We start from the raw sequence: 18,711 nt of genomic DNA on the forward strand, positions 1-18,711 counted from the left end.
TCGCATGAAAAAAATCGCCCCGGTGTGTCACCTTTACTTACAGTTATTACAGTATAACATATATTTTCACTGTAAATTGCGATTGATTGAAAAATGTGTTTACTAAGAAAGATGATCTGTAACTACATGCCCTGAACGCTGTGTTCTCAACTTTGTGATGTGGTCTCTCTGTCTAATGAATGCTCTGTGGTGTTGATATGTTGACTGGCTGTGTGGAATCAGGTGTGTATGATCTGAAAGAATTATTCGATTTTGAACACAGATTAAATGGTGTTAGATCTTTGCCAGAAGAGTTTTGAAAATGTAGTTTGAAGATTTGCTTTTATGTTTAACGTTTTTTTCCTGTTGGGTGGGAAAGGTGAAGAAATGGATCTTTATATACTTATATCTAAGTCTAAATCCAATTTAAGGAGAGCATGGAATTGATCTGCAGTGTTGTATCAAGGGATGCCTTTCGCTTACACACACAGTGGTAGACAAAATTCTCAACTTCAGTGCTGCTTAAGTCAAGTATAGATATACTCCTGGTCAAACACTACAACAAGTGATTGCTCAGTCAGATTTGTACTTTAAAAAAATACTTAAGTATACAAAAGTACATGCTTTACAAAAAATACTGCTGAGAGAGAGAGAGAGAGAGAGAGAGAGAGAGAGAGAGAGAGAGAGAGAGAGAGAGAGAGAGAGAGAGAGAGAGAGAGAGAGAGAGAGAGAGAGAGAGCATGTGTATGTACCGGTTTGGGTGGGTGTACTGTGTGTGTGTGTATATACAGGTGCCTGCACAGACCCCAGTAGCTGTAAAAGTAATAGTCTCAGTTGGGGGAGTGATAAGTCAGCCAGCCTGCAGGTGTGCTGATCCACTGCCAGGGTCATCCATTCGTCAGAGCTGAGTGTGTGCTCCAGGTGGCCATCACACCATCACACCCTGCTCTCTATGCTGCTGCCTCACAGGGAAAGTCCACACCGGACACAATGTCAACTCACTACAAATGCTCCTGCTACTAGGAACCAGTTTGCAGTGTGTGTGTGTGTGTGTGTGTGTGTGTGTGTGTGTGTGTGTGTGTGTGTGTGTGTGTGTGTGTGTGTGTGTGTGTGTGTGTGTGTGCGCGCGCATGTGTTTTTTCAAAATTGTATACAAAATAATTGCACATATTTATTAAGAAGATGAAATATAGCAGATCTACAAGCTCTGCAGATCTACAAGCTCATAGCGCGGCACCGAGTGCCGAGATTTAGAAGACATTTGTAGAATCCCCAGAAGCAAAGATTTAAGTTAAAAATATTCGCTTAAAAACAAAAACAATATTCAAAGAATTGCACGTATTTTCTCGATTTTTTAAAAAAGAAATCGGGGGGGGGGGGGGGGCGGGCCTGGAACAAAATATTTCGAGATGGGGGTCCGCGGACGAATACATATACTTTTGGGGGTCCTAGACATGAAAAAAAGTTTGAAAACCAAATACTTCCATCCATCAAACACATTCCCAGGAATTCATCCCATTATTGGTCCCCGAGGCCAACACAGAGCTATAAGTAAAACAGCCTCCGGTTTTATCGCTCCCTTTACCTGGAATGAATTACAATGCACTTAAAAAATGGATTCCATGATCTCACAGGGTCAATTTAAAAACTTGCTCGCTAACCTTGTTGTTTTTTAATTCCCACTGTTTTAATTAAGCTGTCTTTATTATAGTTTGTATACTCTCTCCTTTCCTTTGTTTACTTTTACAAGACATAACTGGTTTTATCTTGCTGTTCTTATTTCAATATTATTTACACTGTTGTTTTATGCCTTCTGTAATCTCTGCATCATTGAAATTGAGGGCTCTGCCCTCAATGTATTTTTGAGAAAATAAGAGAGAGAGAGAGAGATGGCACTGAAAATACATTTTCTGTTAAATAAAGAGCTGGAGAGACATGGAGACTCCTTTTACTGAACAAACACTCTATAGCAATGAGTACTATCGGAATATAGAGCTATTTAACACTTATTGTATCCAAAGTAAATCACTTTCCCTACCTTTAAGTATAGTACTTGAGCAATTGAACTTATAGTTGCTGGTTTACCCTGTCAGGTAAACCAATAGCCTTTCCTCTCTTAGGCATCTCTGTAGAAGTGCTACACATTAGTAGTTTCAACAAGAGAAATTCCATTTTTAGCAAAGAGAAACCAAGGTCCTCGCCATAGAGGTTATACAGAGCAATCGGAGAGCTGGGGGGGGGGGGGGGGGGGGGGGGGGGTCGAGGCCAAAGTCTTCCTGGACTGTTGGGCCTTCAGCATCCAGACAAGGAACTTCTCTATTTCTATTTTTATATCTCTCTCCATTGTGCATTGTAACATTGTAGGCTGCTCCAGCGGTATGCTGTTGTAACTCACCATACTCTGGTTCCAATAATAAAATCATAATAAATTACATTTCAGTACATCATATCATAATCTAGTTACACCAATACCATTCTCCTGTACAGATTACATTCCTGAAAGAACACAATAATTACGGTGTGACCAGAACATTGAATCTATGACTTGATTAACCCCGTTTGTGTATGTTTTACGCCCACGTGTCCACACACACACACACACACACACACACACACACACACACACACACACACACACACACACACACACACACACACACACACACACACACACACACACACACACACACACACACACACACACACACACACACACACACACACACACACACACACACACACACACTCACACAAGCTGCTTTGACCACTGTTTTTCAGAGATATAATTTCAGGAGGGATATCTGTCTTCCAATTGAATCAGCTTTTGTACCAGACCGACAGTGAAGTTTGACAGATGGGGAGGGGTGTCTCAATCAACTGTGTAGTGTAAAGCATTACCCATAGCTCGGTCCATTCATCAATTGACTTTTAAAATAAACATGTTTGCGTTATGAAAATACAAGCATAGAGTGTTCCCATCACAGGAGGATTGGAGATCCATTGATCCTGAGAGAGGAACTACACAATAGTTTTTAGAACTACTGGTCATCCGAGTGTTACTTCTGCATGCTTCTTCTTCTACTTATTAAACTACAGAATATTGAGTCTTAGCCTATAGGTTTCTTCGCTGTGTCTGTCTCCGTACTATTCTCTATGGGATTGTCTTAAGTTTGTGCCAGTCTCGTAAAAAACATCATCGACGTGCACACTCGACCCTTTGTACTTGCCAGACGATGACCTGGTCATTTCACACATTGAGCCTATGGGCTCAATCTCATATTACACAGTACCTAGAGAGCTGACCGTGTAAGTCTGTTGCATATCCAACTGATTAGGATATTTGCATTCTCACATACAGCCCCTCCAGGTTTAGATACATTCAGCGTAGCAGTGCATGTGTTAAACCTTTAAGACCGAAACATTTTTTGATTTCTTTGGCTATTCAAAAATAGCAGATCTACAAGCTCGTAGCGCGGCACCGAGTGCCGCGCTACGAGCTTGTAGATCTGCTATTTTAGAAAAATCGTTTTTAAAGCGAACATTTGTAACTCAAATCTTTGCTTCTGGCGGTCCCTGGAACAACATATTTTGAGATGTGGGTCGGCAGCCAAATACAAATCATTTTGGGGGTCCTTGACATGAAAAAGTTTGAGAACCACTGATTATAGTCTTATAAGTTCTTTAAATAACTGTTAAGACATTTGTAGAATCCCCCAGAAGCAAAGATTTGAGTTACAAATGTTCAAAAGATATTCAAAGATTTGCACAAATTTTCATGATTTTTCTAAAATAGCAGATCTACAATCTCATAGCGCGGCACTCGGTCCCGCGCTATGAGCTTGTATATCTGCTATTTTTTAATAGCTGAAGACATCTTAAATATGACACAGATGCGTTCCCGGTCTTAATGGGTTAAACCACCTACAGTTACACAAAACTGAAGATATTTTCAAAAGAGGTCAAACAGTTTGGCTGTTTATATCATAGTTTATTTAGTCTTTGGGCATGTGGGACTACTGTTATTTCACGGACGGCAGAAAATGCCCCAGAATAAGCAATAATATCCTGGGGCAAAAATGAAAATAATAAAAAATCCCTACCTACCTATTATAGGGATTTTTATTATTTACATTTTTTATCAACTGCTTTAACCCATTAAGACCGGGAACGCATCTGTGTCATTTTTATTTATTTATTTGGCTATTCAAAAATAGCAAATCTACAAGCTCATAGCGCGGCACCGAGTGAAAATGTGTGCAAATCTTTGAATATATATATATATTTTTTAAGGTGAACATTTGTAACTCCAATCTTTGCCTCTGGGGGATTCTACAAATGTCTTAACAGTTATTTAAAGAACTTATAAGACTATAATCAGTGGTTCTCAAACCATGTTCCATGTAAAACACATTATTTTATACTACTCCTTCCAATTTTATCAAAATTTCACGCAAATCGGTACACATGATCTCTATAGGCATGTGATCACGACGGACGTGTTTGATTTTTCATATTCCATACTGATTGGCTAAGACTGACATCTAAAGTTTGCATTATTGGCTTGTTTTGAACAAAATTCCGCAAATCATGAACGCACCGTCCGATTGCGGTCAAACTTTGCACGCACATTCACACTATGTTGAGGAACAAATGCCACCCTTTTAACATTGGTCTGTTATAGTGCCACCAGCAGGTCTAATTTAGCGAAACAAATGTTTTTAACAAAATGCCTCAAATCATGAATGCAGTCAGTGTCCGATTGTCGTGCAAGGCCTAAGAAGAAATGGCACGCTTTTCACGTTGGCCTATTATAGCGCCACCAGGAGGCCACAATAGCCTACCTGACCTGGCGGAGACCTGTGCTCCGAGGAGCACTTTTTCTAGTGATAACAATACTTTTGGACTTTTACTCAAGTACATTTTGAATACCGGACTTTTACTTAATTGTAACAGAGTATTTCTACATTGCAGTATTGATACTTACAGTAAGTACAGTACTTAAGTAAATGTACCTAGTTACATTCCACCGCTGAGTAATATATGCAGTAGTCTTTTGTTGCACACTGATGCTAAACAAGCACTGGACCTTGATTACGTCAATCGTTGATTGTGCTGTTATCTTCCTTCTCTCTGTGGTGCAGATTGAACTTAGCTTAATCAGGTGATTCACTCACTTCATGTAAACAATATAGATCTCTGACTTCCCCCATTGAAGGAATTGTAGACTGAAATATATAAAATGACAGGGAGACACCAAAGATGTGTCAGTGAGCTGGTTCCTGTTGATGAAGCTTCATAGCCTTCTCGTCTTTATACTTCCTCTGTCTCTCCAGAACTACATCAGGATTTCAACATTGAAACCAGGTAAGATACTTAGACCCATGTATATAATGCCTTAAACAGTACAAAATAATATCATATATTATAATCTGCTCATAACATTGTAAGAGGACTCATAAATACTCATAATGCTTTATAACAATAATCATAACACATTATAAAAAATGTCATGTAGACTTAGAATTTAAAATATAATACTTTATAATTACTTGTCACTTACAGACTTGTTTCTTTTGGCCAGGATAATAGTGTATTATAATTGTCATAGCTATAATCCATTATAATAATTTCACAATGCATCATACTAATACATTGTTATAATGCCTTATAGTGTGATATATGTCACTATAATGGTCATTGGGTGTTTTAAGCAAAATAAAGAAACATCAAATATATGCACCAAAGGTGCGATGTGACGCGTTGTGAGCTTGTAGATCGTCTATTTAAAAAAATAATCTACTTTTACTTTTGGTACTTTAAGTATATTCTGATGCCAATACTTTTGTACTTTTACTCAAGTAACATTTTGAACACAGGCCTTTTACTTGTAACAGAGTGTGTTTGTATTGTGGTATTGCTATTTTTACTTAAGTAAAATATCTGAGTACTTCTTCCACCACTGCCATGCAGGTGGTGCTGCCTCAGTGAAACCTAAATGTGAGACTATAGTTAATATTACTCACTAACTTACTTACTTATTACACTTATATCCACTGATAGGTTCTCCCTGCATTCAAAACACAGTTAAAAAACCACCAAAACAATCAGGAGGAGTCTCATCATCAGGTCTCCTTTTCTTGTCTACAGGTGAGTGAGGAAATCTCAGTCAAGTTACGCAGATCCACTTCATCAATACATGTCCTCTCAGTGGTTTAAAGTAACTTAGTACATTACATTTACTCAAGTACTGTACTTAAGTACAATTTTGAGGTACTGTTACTTTACTGGAGTATTTCCAGTCGTCTATGCTTTTACTTCTACTCCACTACATCTCAGAGGCAAATATTGTACTTTAACTCCACTACGATTATTTGAAAACTTTAGTTACTTTGCAGATATAAATTATTACATTATAAAACATACATAAACCACTTTAGCCCCATTTTATATCTAGGCTATTTGAAAATAGCCGATCTATACAAGCACAGAACGTGTCGCATCGCGACGCGCTGTGAGCTTGTAGATATGCTATTTTCAAACATTTTGGTACTTCAAGTACATTTTGATAGCAATACTTTTGTAGTTTTACTCAAGTAAATTTCGAATTCCGGACTTTTACTTGTAAGGGCACGGCCCCACAACACTTTAATTTTACCTCTGGGGCGGAATCTGTCAATGCTTTGTCAATGCAAATGCGTGGATTCTTGGTCTTGCGGATTTTTTCCAAGAATCCACGCATTTGCATTGACAAAGCATTGGCAGATTCCGCCCCAAAGGTAAAATAAAAGTGCGGTGGGGCTGTGCCCTAACAGAGTATTGCTACATTGCCGTATTGATAATTTTACTTAAGTAAAACATTTGAGTACTTTTTCCACCACTGCATGTCCTGCAATAGTTGTCAAATCGTGCACCACATTGATGTTGTATGTCGAGGCTATCATAAATACAATTGCGCATGAGCTAAATAAGACAAATCATTATTAGGAAATGGGTGAAGAGGCCGCTCTGTTTTATTTGATGGTTTGACATTGTGTTGATAATGTAAACCTTTAAGACGTGCTTTCTCTTAGAGGACAACTCCCCTGCTTACAGTATAGAGACTATTACAGCTCATTTGATTTTGTGATGAAAAACGGTTGCTATACATTGTGTTTAACATCATCTGTCTTATACAGTATGCAGATCTGTTATCTGTTATAATGATACGATCTCTCTCTCTCTCTCTCTCTCTCTCTCACACACACACACACAGAGTAACACAAACTTCAAGGCAGACATGAGTTCAAAAGGTACAGTATGTGCTCTCTCTCACGCACACGCACACACACACACACACACACACACACACACACACACACACACACACACACACACACACACACACACGCACACGCACACGCGCACACCCTCTGATATAATACAATATATTAGACAATGTTTTTTAGGAAACCTCTAATTATGTATCATCCATAACCATATCATTTTAATCCACCAGCTCTCAAGACGAACGATAAAGAAGTTCGTATCGTGATGGTTGGAAAGCCCGGAGCAGGAAAGAGTGCCACTGGTAACACCATCCTGGGTCGTGAGGCATTTGAATCCAAATTTGCATTTGAGTCCGACTCTCTGACAATGGACTGTCAGATGGCCAGAGGTCTAGTGGATGGTAGAAACATCTCTGTTGTCGACACACTAGGATTCTTTGACACCAGATTTAGAGATGATAAAGTTATGAATGATATCAAACCGTGTATTTGTTTGGCTGCTCCTGGTCCCCATGTGTTCCTGATTGTGATCAAACTGGGAAGATTTACAGAAGAGGATCAGACATCTGTGGACATGATTCAGATGGCATTTGGTGACATGTCGAACAAATACACCATGATTCTCCTCACTGGTGGTGACCTGCTCAATGGTCATCCAGTTGAAGACTTTGTGAAAATGAGTTCAAAACTACAAGCAGTAATCAGCAAATATGACGGTCGCTATCATGTCTTCAACAACGAAACCAAGGATCCCTCTCAGGTCACTGAGCTGCTGGCCAAAATCAAGTCAATGGTGGAGGTTAATGGAGGAAGCCACTACACCACTGAGATGTTCCAAGAAGCAGAGATAGAGCAGCAAAGGGTTATTGAAGAGGATGAAAAGAAGAGACTTGAAGAATATTTAAGAGAGGTTCGGATACAAGAGACACAGCTGGATGCAGATGATGTGCTAGAATCAAGAATTGGTTGTTGTGGGATTTGTTTTTGGTTGAAAAAATGCACTATCCAATGAATGACAAAGCTTCAGTGATACTTCAAGTCAAGAAATCCACACCACTGTTAAAGGGATTCTAGGCAACATTAAGCCTACATTTTAAAACGAGCAGTGACACGCATTGTATCCGAATAAAGCAACCTATTTTCGGCATGGCCCGTTCAGAAGTCCCCCCTGCGATCTCTGAACTTGCCTAGAATCCCTTTGGCAAGTTCAGAGATCAAAAAAGGAAAAAAACTGTTGTCAAACACCATCCCTCCACTCCCCCCCCCCCCCCCCCGAAAATAGGTTGCTTTATTCGGATACAATGCGTGTCACTGCCCGCCCCTGCCGGTTCTCTGAATTTTTATTTTTAAATAGGCTCTGTCATGATAAATTGACCGCATACATGAAGTTAATCAACTAAATTCTATCCAAACGATATCTTAAAAGTTAATTCCGTGCCTCAAAAAAGAAGTTTGAGAGCGTTTTAAAACCGAAAGTAAAAAGTAAAAACAGCGCAGCAGAAAATAATGGCGGCTCGTTCCATTTTTGTCGGCTGCATGCGTTTCATTTACGTCCCGGATACCCGGATGTCAAAACATAAATAGTAGGGAAAATACGGATTTCAGAAAGAGGACTGTGTTTCAATGCAGGAAAACACCCCAGTATCATTATATAGTGGCTGATAGAGGGGGAAAAATGCAATATATATATATAAAATATTTCTCAAATTTAGGCTTAATGTTGCCTCGAATCCCTATAACATCAATTTATAGAGTGGCTAGTATAGGATAATATAATAACATGGTGCATGTCTTGTTGTGGCCCATTGATTCTTTTTTCTTTTCCATTCTTAAAAAAAAAAGGGGGGGGGGGGGGAATTAGCAGATTTTATTTGTCAGGCTTAGGAGAGAAGACCGTGTTTCAAAAAAACTTGTCATTGTGTAATAAAATGAAATAAAAAGAAAGTTTTGACCACTACAGCTGTACTTTGTGTCTTGTAATATTGAAAAAGGAAAGTTTACTTTGTAATTTGTACTTTTGCATACCTAAGCATTTTTAAAAGCAAGCAGGGCCTACTTTAAACAAGTACAAATTTGACAGAGCAACAAACTTTCACTTGTAGTTGAGTAATACTTGACCAGGAGTATCTATACTTTGACTCAGGTGGGGTTGACTCACTGCAGATTAGTAAATTATACTGTATACACAGTATATAACACAGGTGATAAATTCAATTTCAGAATGGAGGGACAATTCAATTTATTTTCAAGATGGTGGGGACACGTCCTGTTTTTTCAACAATTAATTTTGATTTTATTTGGAATATGACTACAAAATGTGTCTGTGAACAGCTAATCTCTGGCACTGTTGGCCCGGTCGCTGCAAAACTGTTCAAACACTCCCTGGATGCCAAAGACGAACAATTTTCAGATTGGCCTGTTATAGCGCCACCAGGAGGCCGATTTTTGCACAAAACAAATGATATTACTCCTACAAATTTTGTCCAAACATCACGCAAATCGGTACACAGTATCTATTTAGTCATGTGATCAACACACGGATCTTTCCAATTTTCCATATTCCATCCTAATTGAGGCACTAAACACAAATGGCACCCTTTTCACATTGGCCTATTATAGCGCTACCAGGAGGCCACAATAACCTAACCTACCAGACCTGGCGGAGACCTGCGCTCCGAGGTGCACTTTTTCTAGTTTTATATATTTATTTAGTCTTTGGGCATGTGGGACTACTGTTCTTTCACGAACGGCAGAAAATGCCCCAGAATAAGCAATAATATCCAAGGGCAAAAATGAAAATAATAAAAAATCCCTATACCTTTTATAGGGATTTGTATTATTTAAATTTTTTATCAACTGCTTTAACTCCTAATTTTATTCATTCGTAAAAGTCCAACATCTTGCCTGGCAGAGAGAACTCGTCGTCAGACACACATTCATCCTTATCACATCCTCCCCCGATCAATGGACACACAGCTAAACGGGTCCCCCTGGTGCTGTCATCCTTTTCTCACAATGCTCTCTTTAACTATCGTGCTGCTTTCCCTATAGCCTTCTCTTGAGCTTTGTGGTTCTTCACATTCAATTCCTAAATCTACCGTAACATTCCCTCCACCATCATTACTTATTCTCTACTCCACAGCACCACTGCATATTTCTTGTTCAGCTGTTTCCTGTCTCTCTGTGAGAGAGAATTTAACCCCCCCGACACACACACACACACATTTCCTCTTTCTCCGCTTAGAATTTCATCTTTTTTCTTTCCCTCTGTGATTTAATTTTCGCTGGCTCTGTCCTCACAGAGCTTTTTTAGACGGAAAGTTCCCACCACAGCCCATGACTATCAATTCTCCACGGCCTATTCTCTCTCTTCTCTTCTCTCTGCTGAGGTCTCCCCCTCATAACTGTACATAAGAGTAAATAAATGCACACATTGACACACAAAGTGTATGTTTGAGGCCACGTTAGTGTGCGTGTGTGTGCGTGTGTGTGTGTGTGTGTGTGTGTGTGCGTGTGTGTGTGTGTGCGCGTGTGTGTAGTACCAGTAGTAGGCCTACAGCTAAAAGGTTACGCTACAAGGATAACATAAAACGCTCCAGGGGCTTGTTTCCATTGTGGTCCTTTGTACTCAATTCATCAGTAATACATAATAATAATAATAATAATAATAATAATAATAATAATAATATACAATACGATACAATATATACTACAAAACATAAAGGAATACTGTAAAGCTCAGAATCATAAGGTATATTTACAGAGAAAGGAGGGGTGGGGGCGAGGCGGGGGGGGGGGGGGCAAAGGATTCTATAATCAAGATGTTCAAGGAGTTAAATGTTCACTTGTATTTTGAGGACAGGAATTCTTTTAGGTTAGTTTTGAATTTGGGAAAGGAGTCGAGAACCTTTATATATTTCGGCAGGTCGTTCCACATTTTGGTGGTAGCGTATTAGAATGCATTTGTACAAATTTTTGAGACAAATTTTGGTTATGACCATGGACATCACTCACTCTAGAGAAGTAGTTCAGGTATCTATCTGGGCATTGTTCCTCTGAGTATCTTAAAGACCAGACCCACTGATTCTCTGAGTATCTTAAAGATCAGACCCACTGATTCTCTGAGTATCTTAAAGATCAGACCCACTGATTCTCTGAGTATCTTAAAGACCAGGGGCCTATTACATGAAAGGTGAATTAAATAAGCCTGGGCTTAAGTTAAATCCAGGTTTGACAAAGTCGGGTCAGTACAGCCTGGTTTATTCCGTTCCATGAACGCCAAGCCAGTCTAGGAGCGACTTTGTCGACACAACCTTGTCAAGCCAGGCTGTGTCGAGCCAGGATAATGAAGCCGAGCTGAATGGGCGGCGACGTATTTCTATAAAAGACCATGAACTCGAGCGCAGATTCCTTCAACTTGACCAATCATGGCGGCGGGGAACAAAACTCGAGCAGTGTATTTCTCTGTGGCCGAACAGCAGCAGCTCATCTGAGGAAATGAAACATATAATTAACAGAAAAGGAAACACGGCCGCTGTTATTAAATCCAGGGAGAAAGCGTGGCAAAGTATTGCCGACAAATGAAATGCACAAGTCGTCCAAAAATATATACAATTTATATATATAGTCCATAAATATATAATTCTGTTGGGCTTAAACATGAGGAGTTTAAGTGAATATCAATCTACAATGCTATTATAGCCTATGCGCCATGCAATGTTGAGATTACATGGAATCCATTATATATCTGCAGTGCCGTCCACGGGAGTAACGGGGGTCCCCGGGGGGTCGCCGTTACCCACGGCGGTAAGGGCGGGGTCCCCGTTGCGGTAACGGGTCGCCGTTACCCGCGACGCGTCTGTCTGTCTGTCTGTCTGTCTGTCTGTCTGTCTGACATTTTTATAATCTAAAAAAAAACTAATATTTTATCAAACATCTACAATATGAACTATAGTGTTAACAGAGTGACAATGACATATCATATGAGTCATTGTGAAACAATCATGATTCATGGTCACACACTAATTTGGTAATATAATTACATTGATTATATCTTATTGTATTTATTTCATTTTATTTGAATGCAGGGTCATTAAAATGAGTCCATATACAAACATATGTGTTGAATTAACTGTGGAAAAAGTCATTGGTTTAAGATTGGAGTCACTGGACTAACAGATATATCACAAAACTTGAAGAACAAGGCACTGGATTAATTAAGCTTGGCTGTTAGCCTGCTCTGGACCAGGCTAACTTCACAGCTAAATAAGGTAAGGATTGCGTCAATTTTCTTTCGTGAAATCTAGTCATGGATAAACTTAGCCAGGGTGAAGTGGCTAAGCTAATCTGGCAAGATAATTCAGCTTTTATGAAACTGATGCAAATCCTGGCTAAATTAAGCCAGGATAGGTGTTAAATCCAGGCTTAACCCCTAATTCTGCTTTCGTGAAATAGGGCCCTGACCCACTGAGAGATGTTGCGCTCTGTCTTCTACCTTGAGCCATCCTATACAGACTAAATTCCTGTTTGTCTCTAGGTGGTGGACATTGGACTCAGAACATGGACATCTGTTACATGGATCTTTTTCTCTTCATTGAAAGCATTTTCAATTTTCGAAACGATTTTCTTTAAAGAGCTCCGCGGTTTCTGCTTGCCGACTTTGCCCATGAACGCATAGAGGAACGGGTTGATGCAACTGTTCACACTTGCCAGAGTCACTGATATATCCAATCCAATTCTAATAAGTAGTGAAGTGTAGTGAGTCGGACTGGGGTTGATGTATAGTAAAACGAAGATGTGGAAGGGGAGCCAACAGAGGACAAATGTGACAATCACGGCAGTCATGACTTTGAAGGGCTTGGCCGTCCTGGCCGTCCTGGCCATCCCGTTGTTCCGTAGCCTTGCAATGATAATAGAAGAACACACAATGATGATGACCAGAGGGAATACAAAGCCTAGAACAAAGCGAAAGACAGGGACACCTGTGGAGCTGCTGGGTAGCATTCCATAATTGTTGTAGCAGTAAGTAACCTGATCATCGACTGATATAACGTCCATAACCACTAAGGAGGAAATGCTCAGCGCTATACCAAATAGCCAGGCAACAAACACTGCAAGCGCTGCCCTTTTCAGCGTACGATTGTTTCGGGCCCAATACACAAACACAACGCCCACACAACGGTCAACACTGATGACAACCATCAGGAAAATGCTGCTGAACATGTTGAGGAAATAAAGGAAGTAGGTGAACTTGCACATGAAAAGTCCAAAGATCCAAGATCCCGTTGCTTTGACATGGAGGCCAAAAGGCTGCGTCGTGCAGAAGAGGAAGTCGGAGACGGCCAGGCTGAGGTACCACGTCGTGGTCACCGTCTTCTGCTTCATCTTGAAGCCAATGACCCAGATGACCAGGCCGTTGCCCACGACCCCGAGCAGGAAGATGATCACGCGTATCACGAGCAGGGTGACGCACCATGGTTGGTTGCACCCACGTGGCGTGTGGAACCAACCAACCTGCAACCAACGTGGTGTGTGGACATAAGGAACAGTGTCATTGTTGTAGTCAGTGTAATTGGAATGGTCATCGTGGTAGTTAATGGTAGGTGAAGGTGACGTCACGGATGCCATGGTGCACTCTTATATGGAAAGGGAAATGCACATTGATGTGTATGTATATTTTTGTCATACATTTTGTGAAATAGGATGCATTTGTATCAGTTGTACATTTTGGGTTGCACAAAAAAGGCTCTTTACCCTACAGCTTCCCACATTACATTACGTAATGTAAAAAAACGATACCGAAAATGTGCAACTGGACCCCCAGTTGTAAAACGACTTTTTGGTTGTTAATGCTAACAGTGAATAAAACATATTGTTGAAATGATAAATCTACAACAAGGTGAAAATGTTGTTGGAGATCCTTGCGTAAAAAAATAGTTTTAATGTATTCAAAGTCAGCAGCTTAACTTGAACAAAATGCTGCTTAAATGTACAGCCATGTATCCCTGCATTGGGTTCAAATCTTACTTCAACAGAGCTATTAGTAATCATGGTGATATAAAAGTAGCCTAATAATAGTGATATAATATACTCACAAATAACACAGAGCAACGTGTGACCTGTCTTCTGCTGTGATGAACTCTGGAAACACCTTGCTGCTTGTTCACACCAAACTAATAGGGGTGTGTGTGTGTGTGTGTGTGTGTGTGTGTGTGTGTGTGTGTGTGTGTGTGTGTGTGTGTGTGTGTGTGTGTGTGTGTGTGTGTGTGTGTGTGTGTGTGTGTGTGTGTGTGTGTGTGTGTGTGTGTGTGTGTGAGAGAGAGAGAGAGAGAGAACATTTAAAGTGTGTAAGAAAGATGTTAGACCATAGCAGATTATTATTATTGTTATTTACTAAATAAAATTATCAACAACAGTAATGTATACGACTTTGCAGATATTGGTGTGGCTTATTATTCTGCTGTCTTCAGCACAGTGATGGTATCTTAACCTGTCTTATCACACTGCATTAATGATTCAATTAATGTATTTAATTACAGCATATGTACAGAACATTACATACAAACTATAGTGTAAATACACCGAATTTAGAAAGAATGCTGATATCGATCCGTAGACAGGCAACATTACAAAAGCACATATAAACATTACAAAAGGGTACAAAACAGAAGAGAAAAAAACAACTGTAAAAAAAAGGCCTAGTTTTGAGCTAAAACACAAGGACACCCAAGAATTCTAGTGAAGCCTACATTTTAGCCTACTTAAAAATGTTCACAAGTTTGATTGTCCATGATAAAAAACTATTTCTTGGACCTTAAAAGCAAGTAAGTTCACTCACCTCACACAAGACGAACAGTTGCAGTGTTGCAGTGTTATAAAGTGGTATAAAGTAAAGTGTGACTTATCCTTTATACCTCTCAAATCCAGTCGGGGAAATTTGAAAAACGGTTGAAAAACGAAATTGAAATTAAATACATTTTCAGTTCCTTAGTTTATTTATTTTTCTCAGTTCTCTGTTTGCTGGAAATGTCTTGTCAAATGACGTGTGGTTTGTCCGCAAGTGTCTTTCTAAGTTATCTTTGTTCATCATCACTGAAGTGTACTTCTTGTTGATGAGACAAATAATGCTCTATCCATTTCTATGTATGGTACACAAATACATGTGGTTGAGATTTCAGTTCCTTATTTATTTTTCTCAGTTCTGCTGGAAAGGTCTAGTCAAATGATTTGTGGTTTGTCAGAAAGAGTCTTTCCATGTTCCCTGTGTGTGTGTGTGTGTGTGTGTGTGTGTGTGTGTGTGTGTGTGTGTGTGTGTGCGTGTGCGTGTGCGTGTGCGTGCGTGCGTGCGTGCGCTCGCGTAATATGGCTGATAAAGATATAATTCACAATCTATAAAACATCAGCAAAGCTTAGAGTAAATGGGGATATTTTGTGCCCGTATTATTAGAATGATTGTGCTCTTATTGAGACCACTTCAAATGGGTGAATCTTGAAGGCCTTTTAGTCCGCACATCAGATGGAATATATTAAAGCTCTCTGGTAGATACGTGAGTCGAATACCTATACGCCGCACATGGCCATCTTTTTTATCCTTCATAATGACCCAGTAATAGCCTAAGTTCCCGTTATAATCGTGTCGGAAAAGAAGGCACTTTTAAGAGCTGTTAAAACGTCAAGCTGCATTCCAGAGATCTAATTCTGATTCCTTTAATTAAGCTGTCTGGCGGCTAATGATGGACTGTCCGGATGACTGTCTTATCGTAGGCGGTGTTCGTTCGCAGCAGTCGGTCTGTCATCCTTGTGAGAGGTTGGTCCATCACGCCATGTGCCTCTGCACTTGACGGCATCATTTCCACATCAGTGGACGTTGGTCTCAACATAGTGCGGGACCATGGCAACGCTGATCTGGAACAAGTCTGCATGGTGAAGTGTTGGACAGCCTTGTTGAACGTTTTAATTCTTTAGTTTAACACATGAGACATTATTAAACACATGGTACAAATATTGGAGATAATCATTTCATAATGAATGAGGTGGTAAAAGTACGGCCATATTTAATGTTGCTTTTAACTTAAATGTATACAGGTAGGTTAAGTGATGTTTTTTTGGTTAAAACTAAAAGTTTTCTTTTAAAGGTTAAAGCACTATTTTCTCTGAATCATTGCTATAGAGTGTTTGTTCAGTAACCAGAGTCTCCCAATCTCTCCAACTTTTCAACAAACAGAAAATACATTTTCAGGTGGGAGCACCCATTTATCAGCTTAATTGTTGTAGTGATCCAGTTCCAATTTTGTCTTCTCATTTCTCTGTCACCACTTCCAATTTAACTTTTAATCTGTCTCCTGCCTGAGTGCTCTATCCTCATTATATACAATTGGTATTCTGACCTGACAATGCATTTTCTGTTTGATAAAGAGCTGGAGAGACATGAAGACCCCTGTTATTACAGAACAAACATTTTATAGCGAGTACTATCAGAATATAGAGCTATTTAACACTTATTTTAACCAAAGAAAACCACTTACCCTACCTTTAAACCAGAAAGTGTTTAATCATTGTGTTGCTTAAATAAGGGATTTTGGATCACATCCCATTTCAGCCTAGCTAGTACAAAAAAGTGATTTGGAAGCGAGGTACTCTCCAACTACCATACCATAATGCACTTGATGATTCCACATATGATTCCATATATTTTCTTTTCTAAAATGGCTAGTCCCATTCCTCGATTCCGATTGGCTGGTTTCCGTTTAGTAGACGTGATAAAACAGTGTGTGTGTGTGTGTGTGTGTGTGTGTGTGTGTGTGTGTGTGTGTGTGTGTGTGTGTGTGTGTGTGTGTGTGTGTGTGTGTGTGGGACGGCAAGTGACTGAGGGGCTTCAGGCGGAACTTGTAAGGAAAACAAGCAATCCCCATTCTGAATGTCTTAGTTACAATGAGATTGAGCTAACAGTTAAGTTTTGTTTCTCGATGTGTTTTGTTTGGGAGACGTTGACGTCTAACACATAGCCTGGCTGGACTGGCTGAGTAAACAGGCACTCGTCTCTGTCAGGAGGAAGTCGCTCTTCCTGGTATAGCAGGGAACTACTTTCTTGTAGAAGTTGTTCTTGTAGTGAATGATTAAGAACACAGTTTTAATTGGGACGCGTGTCTATGATTTTCATGTTGCAATACAGTATTTTTTAGAAAAACAATAAGCCACGCAAGTTCTCAGTTTACCTGTATTTTATAATGGGTCAGGGGCGTTGTGCCTCACCACGCCTTTCAACCGTTATAAAATACTCTGTAAACTGTGACCTCTAGTGGCTTATTGCTTTAATTTGTTAAGGTTGATTCTAGCGACGTTGCAATGAAATGATCCATATGGTTCCTGTAGAGTTAATGTATTCCAGTGGCTTTTGTAATACATCCGTCTCTTCTTGAAATCAGTGTAACAATGTGAGGAGAGGTGGCAGATGGTTTTGCAGACTTAGCATTTTCAAAAATGCTAATGACCATGCTACGGATATGTTGCACCATCCTGTCAAGGCTAAACAGGATCTCAAAGTGGCAAAAATGTTGACCTCAATGTTTGATAGACTAGATATAACACGTCCAAAAACGATCACTATGGTCATTACAGTATCTGTACCACTAACTTAAAAAAAAACATAAATGTGTTTTTTTTAAGTTGCACATGTGTCATGTTTCACCAATTCGCCAATCACAGTCCTGAATAGACTGTGATTGGCCAATCACGGTGCAGGGTTAGGGGGGTACACTGGTGGCCAATCACAGCGCAGGATTGGGGGTGCAAATATTCAAACCTCACATATAGGGGCGGTTTCACCGCCCAAAAAACATAAATGTGTTTTTTTTAAGTGCATAGTCCTATTTATAGGGCTATGCACATGTGTCATGTTTCACTAGCCAATCACAGTCCTGAATAGACTGTGATTGGCCAATCACGGTGCAGGGTTAGGGGGGTACACTGGTGGCCAATCACAGCGCAGGATTGAGGGGTGCAAATATCCAAACCTCACATATAGGGGCGGTGAAAAATCCATGAATTGAAGTCTCCATGGGGTGACTAATCGATAGAGAAAAAAAAGTCCTTTTGGGGGTGAACTATCCCTTTAAGGTTGCCGGCCCCTGACCTAGCGGAATATCTGTCACCCCACTGGGGTGTGCATGCACCCTTCAACAGAGCAGGAGTGCAGTTTGTGAAATGTTCACATGAGCGGCGTCAGGCTGCTTGGATCAGAGGAGGAACTCTGCTGTGCACGCCAGAGAATTATTGAACATTAATCTGGCCCGTGGGGTTGAGCACAATATTGCACAGGATAACGGGGTACTCATTGGATGTTCCAAATGAGATCGATCAAAGCAGAACAGCCTGCAGACACGCGACAACGCGGCTGGGCAAAAGCAAAAAAAAATCGATGTAGAGAGAGGGGTGAATTGTTGTTAGCTCCCCTAACTTTTATATTAAT

At 40.0% G+C, this 18,711-nt stretch overlaps 2 protein-coding genes across 2 annotated transcripts in view; one reads left to right on the forward strand and one right to left on the reverse strand.

The window, feature by feature from the left end:
• Positions 1-10,306, forward strand: part of LOC308086839 (GTPase IMAP family member 9-like) — a gene marked incomplete at both ends in the record, with an annotated part of 15,889 nt that extends 5,583 nt beyond the window's left edge. The window contains 2 exons of the mRNA XM_080430484.1: positions 7,475-8,215; positions 10,296-10,306. Of these exons, the coding sequence (XP_080286610.1) occupies positions 7,475-8,215; positions 10,296-10,306 (752 nt within the window). The remainder of the gene's footprint in view (positions 1-7,474; positions 8,216-10,295) is intronic.
• Positions 10,307-12,776: 2,470 nt separating this feature from the next.
• LOC308086840 (formyl peptide receptor-related sequence 4-like) lies at positions 12,777-13,871 on the reverse strand (the record flags this gene model as incomplete). The annotated part of the gene is made up of 1 exon (XM_080430485.1): positions 12,777-13,871. The coding sequence occupies one exon, from the start codon at positions 13,869-13,871 to the stop codon at positions 12,777-12,779; it is 1,095 nt and encodes a 364-aa protein (XP_080286611.1).
• Between the last annotated feature and the right edge of the window lie 4,840 nt (positions 13,872-18,711).

Source organism: Gymnoscopelus braueri (genome assembly GCF_963280865.1).
Source record: "Gymnoscopelus braueri genome assembly, chromosome: 6".
NCBI lineage: Eukaryota > Metazoa > Chordata > Actinopteri > Myctophiformes > Myctophidae > Gymnoscopelus > Gymnoscopelus braueri.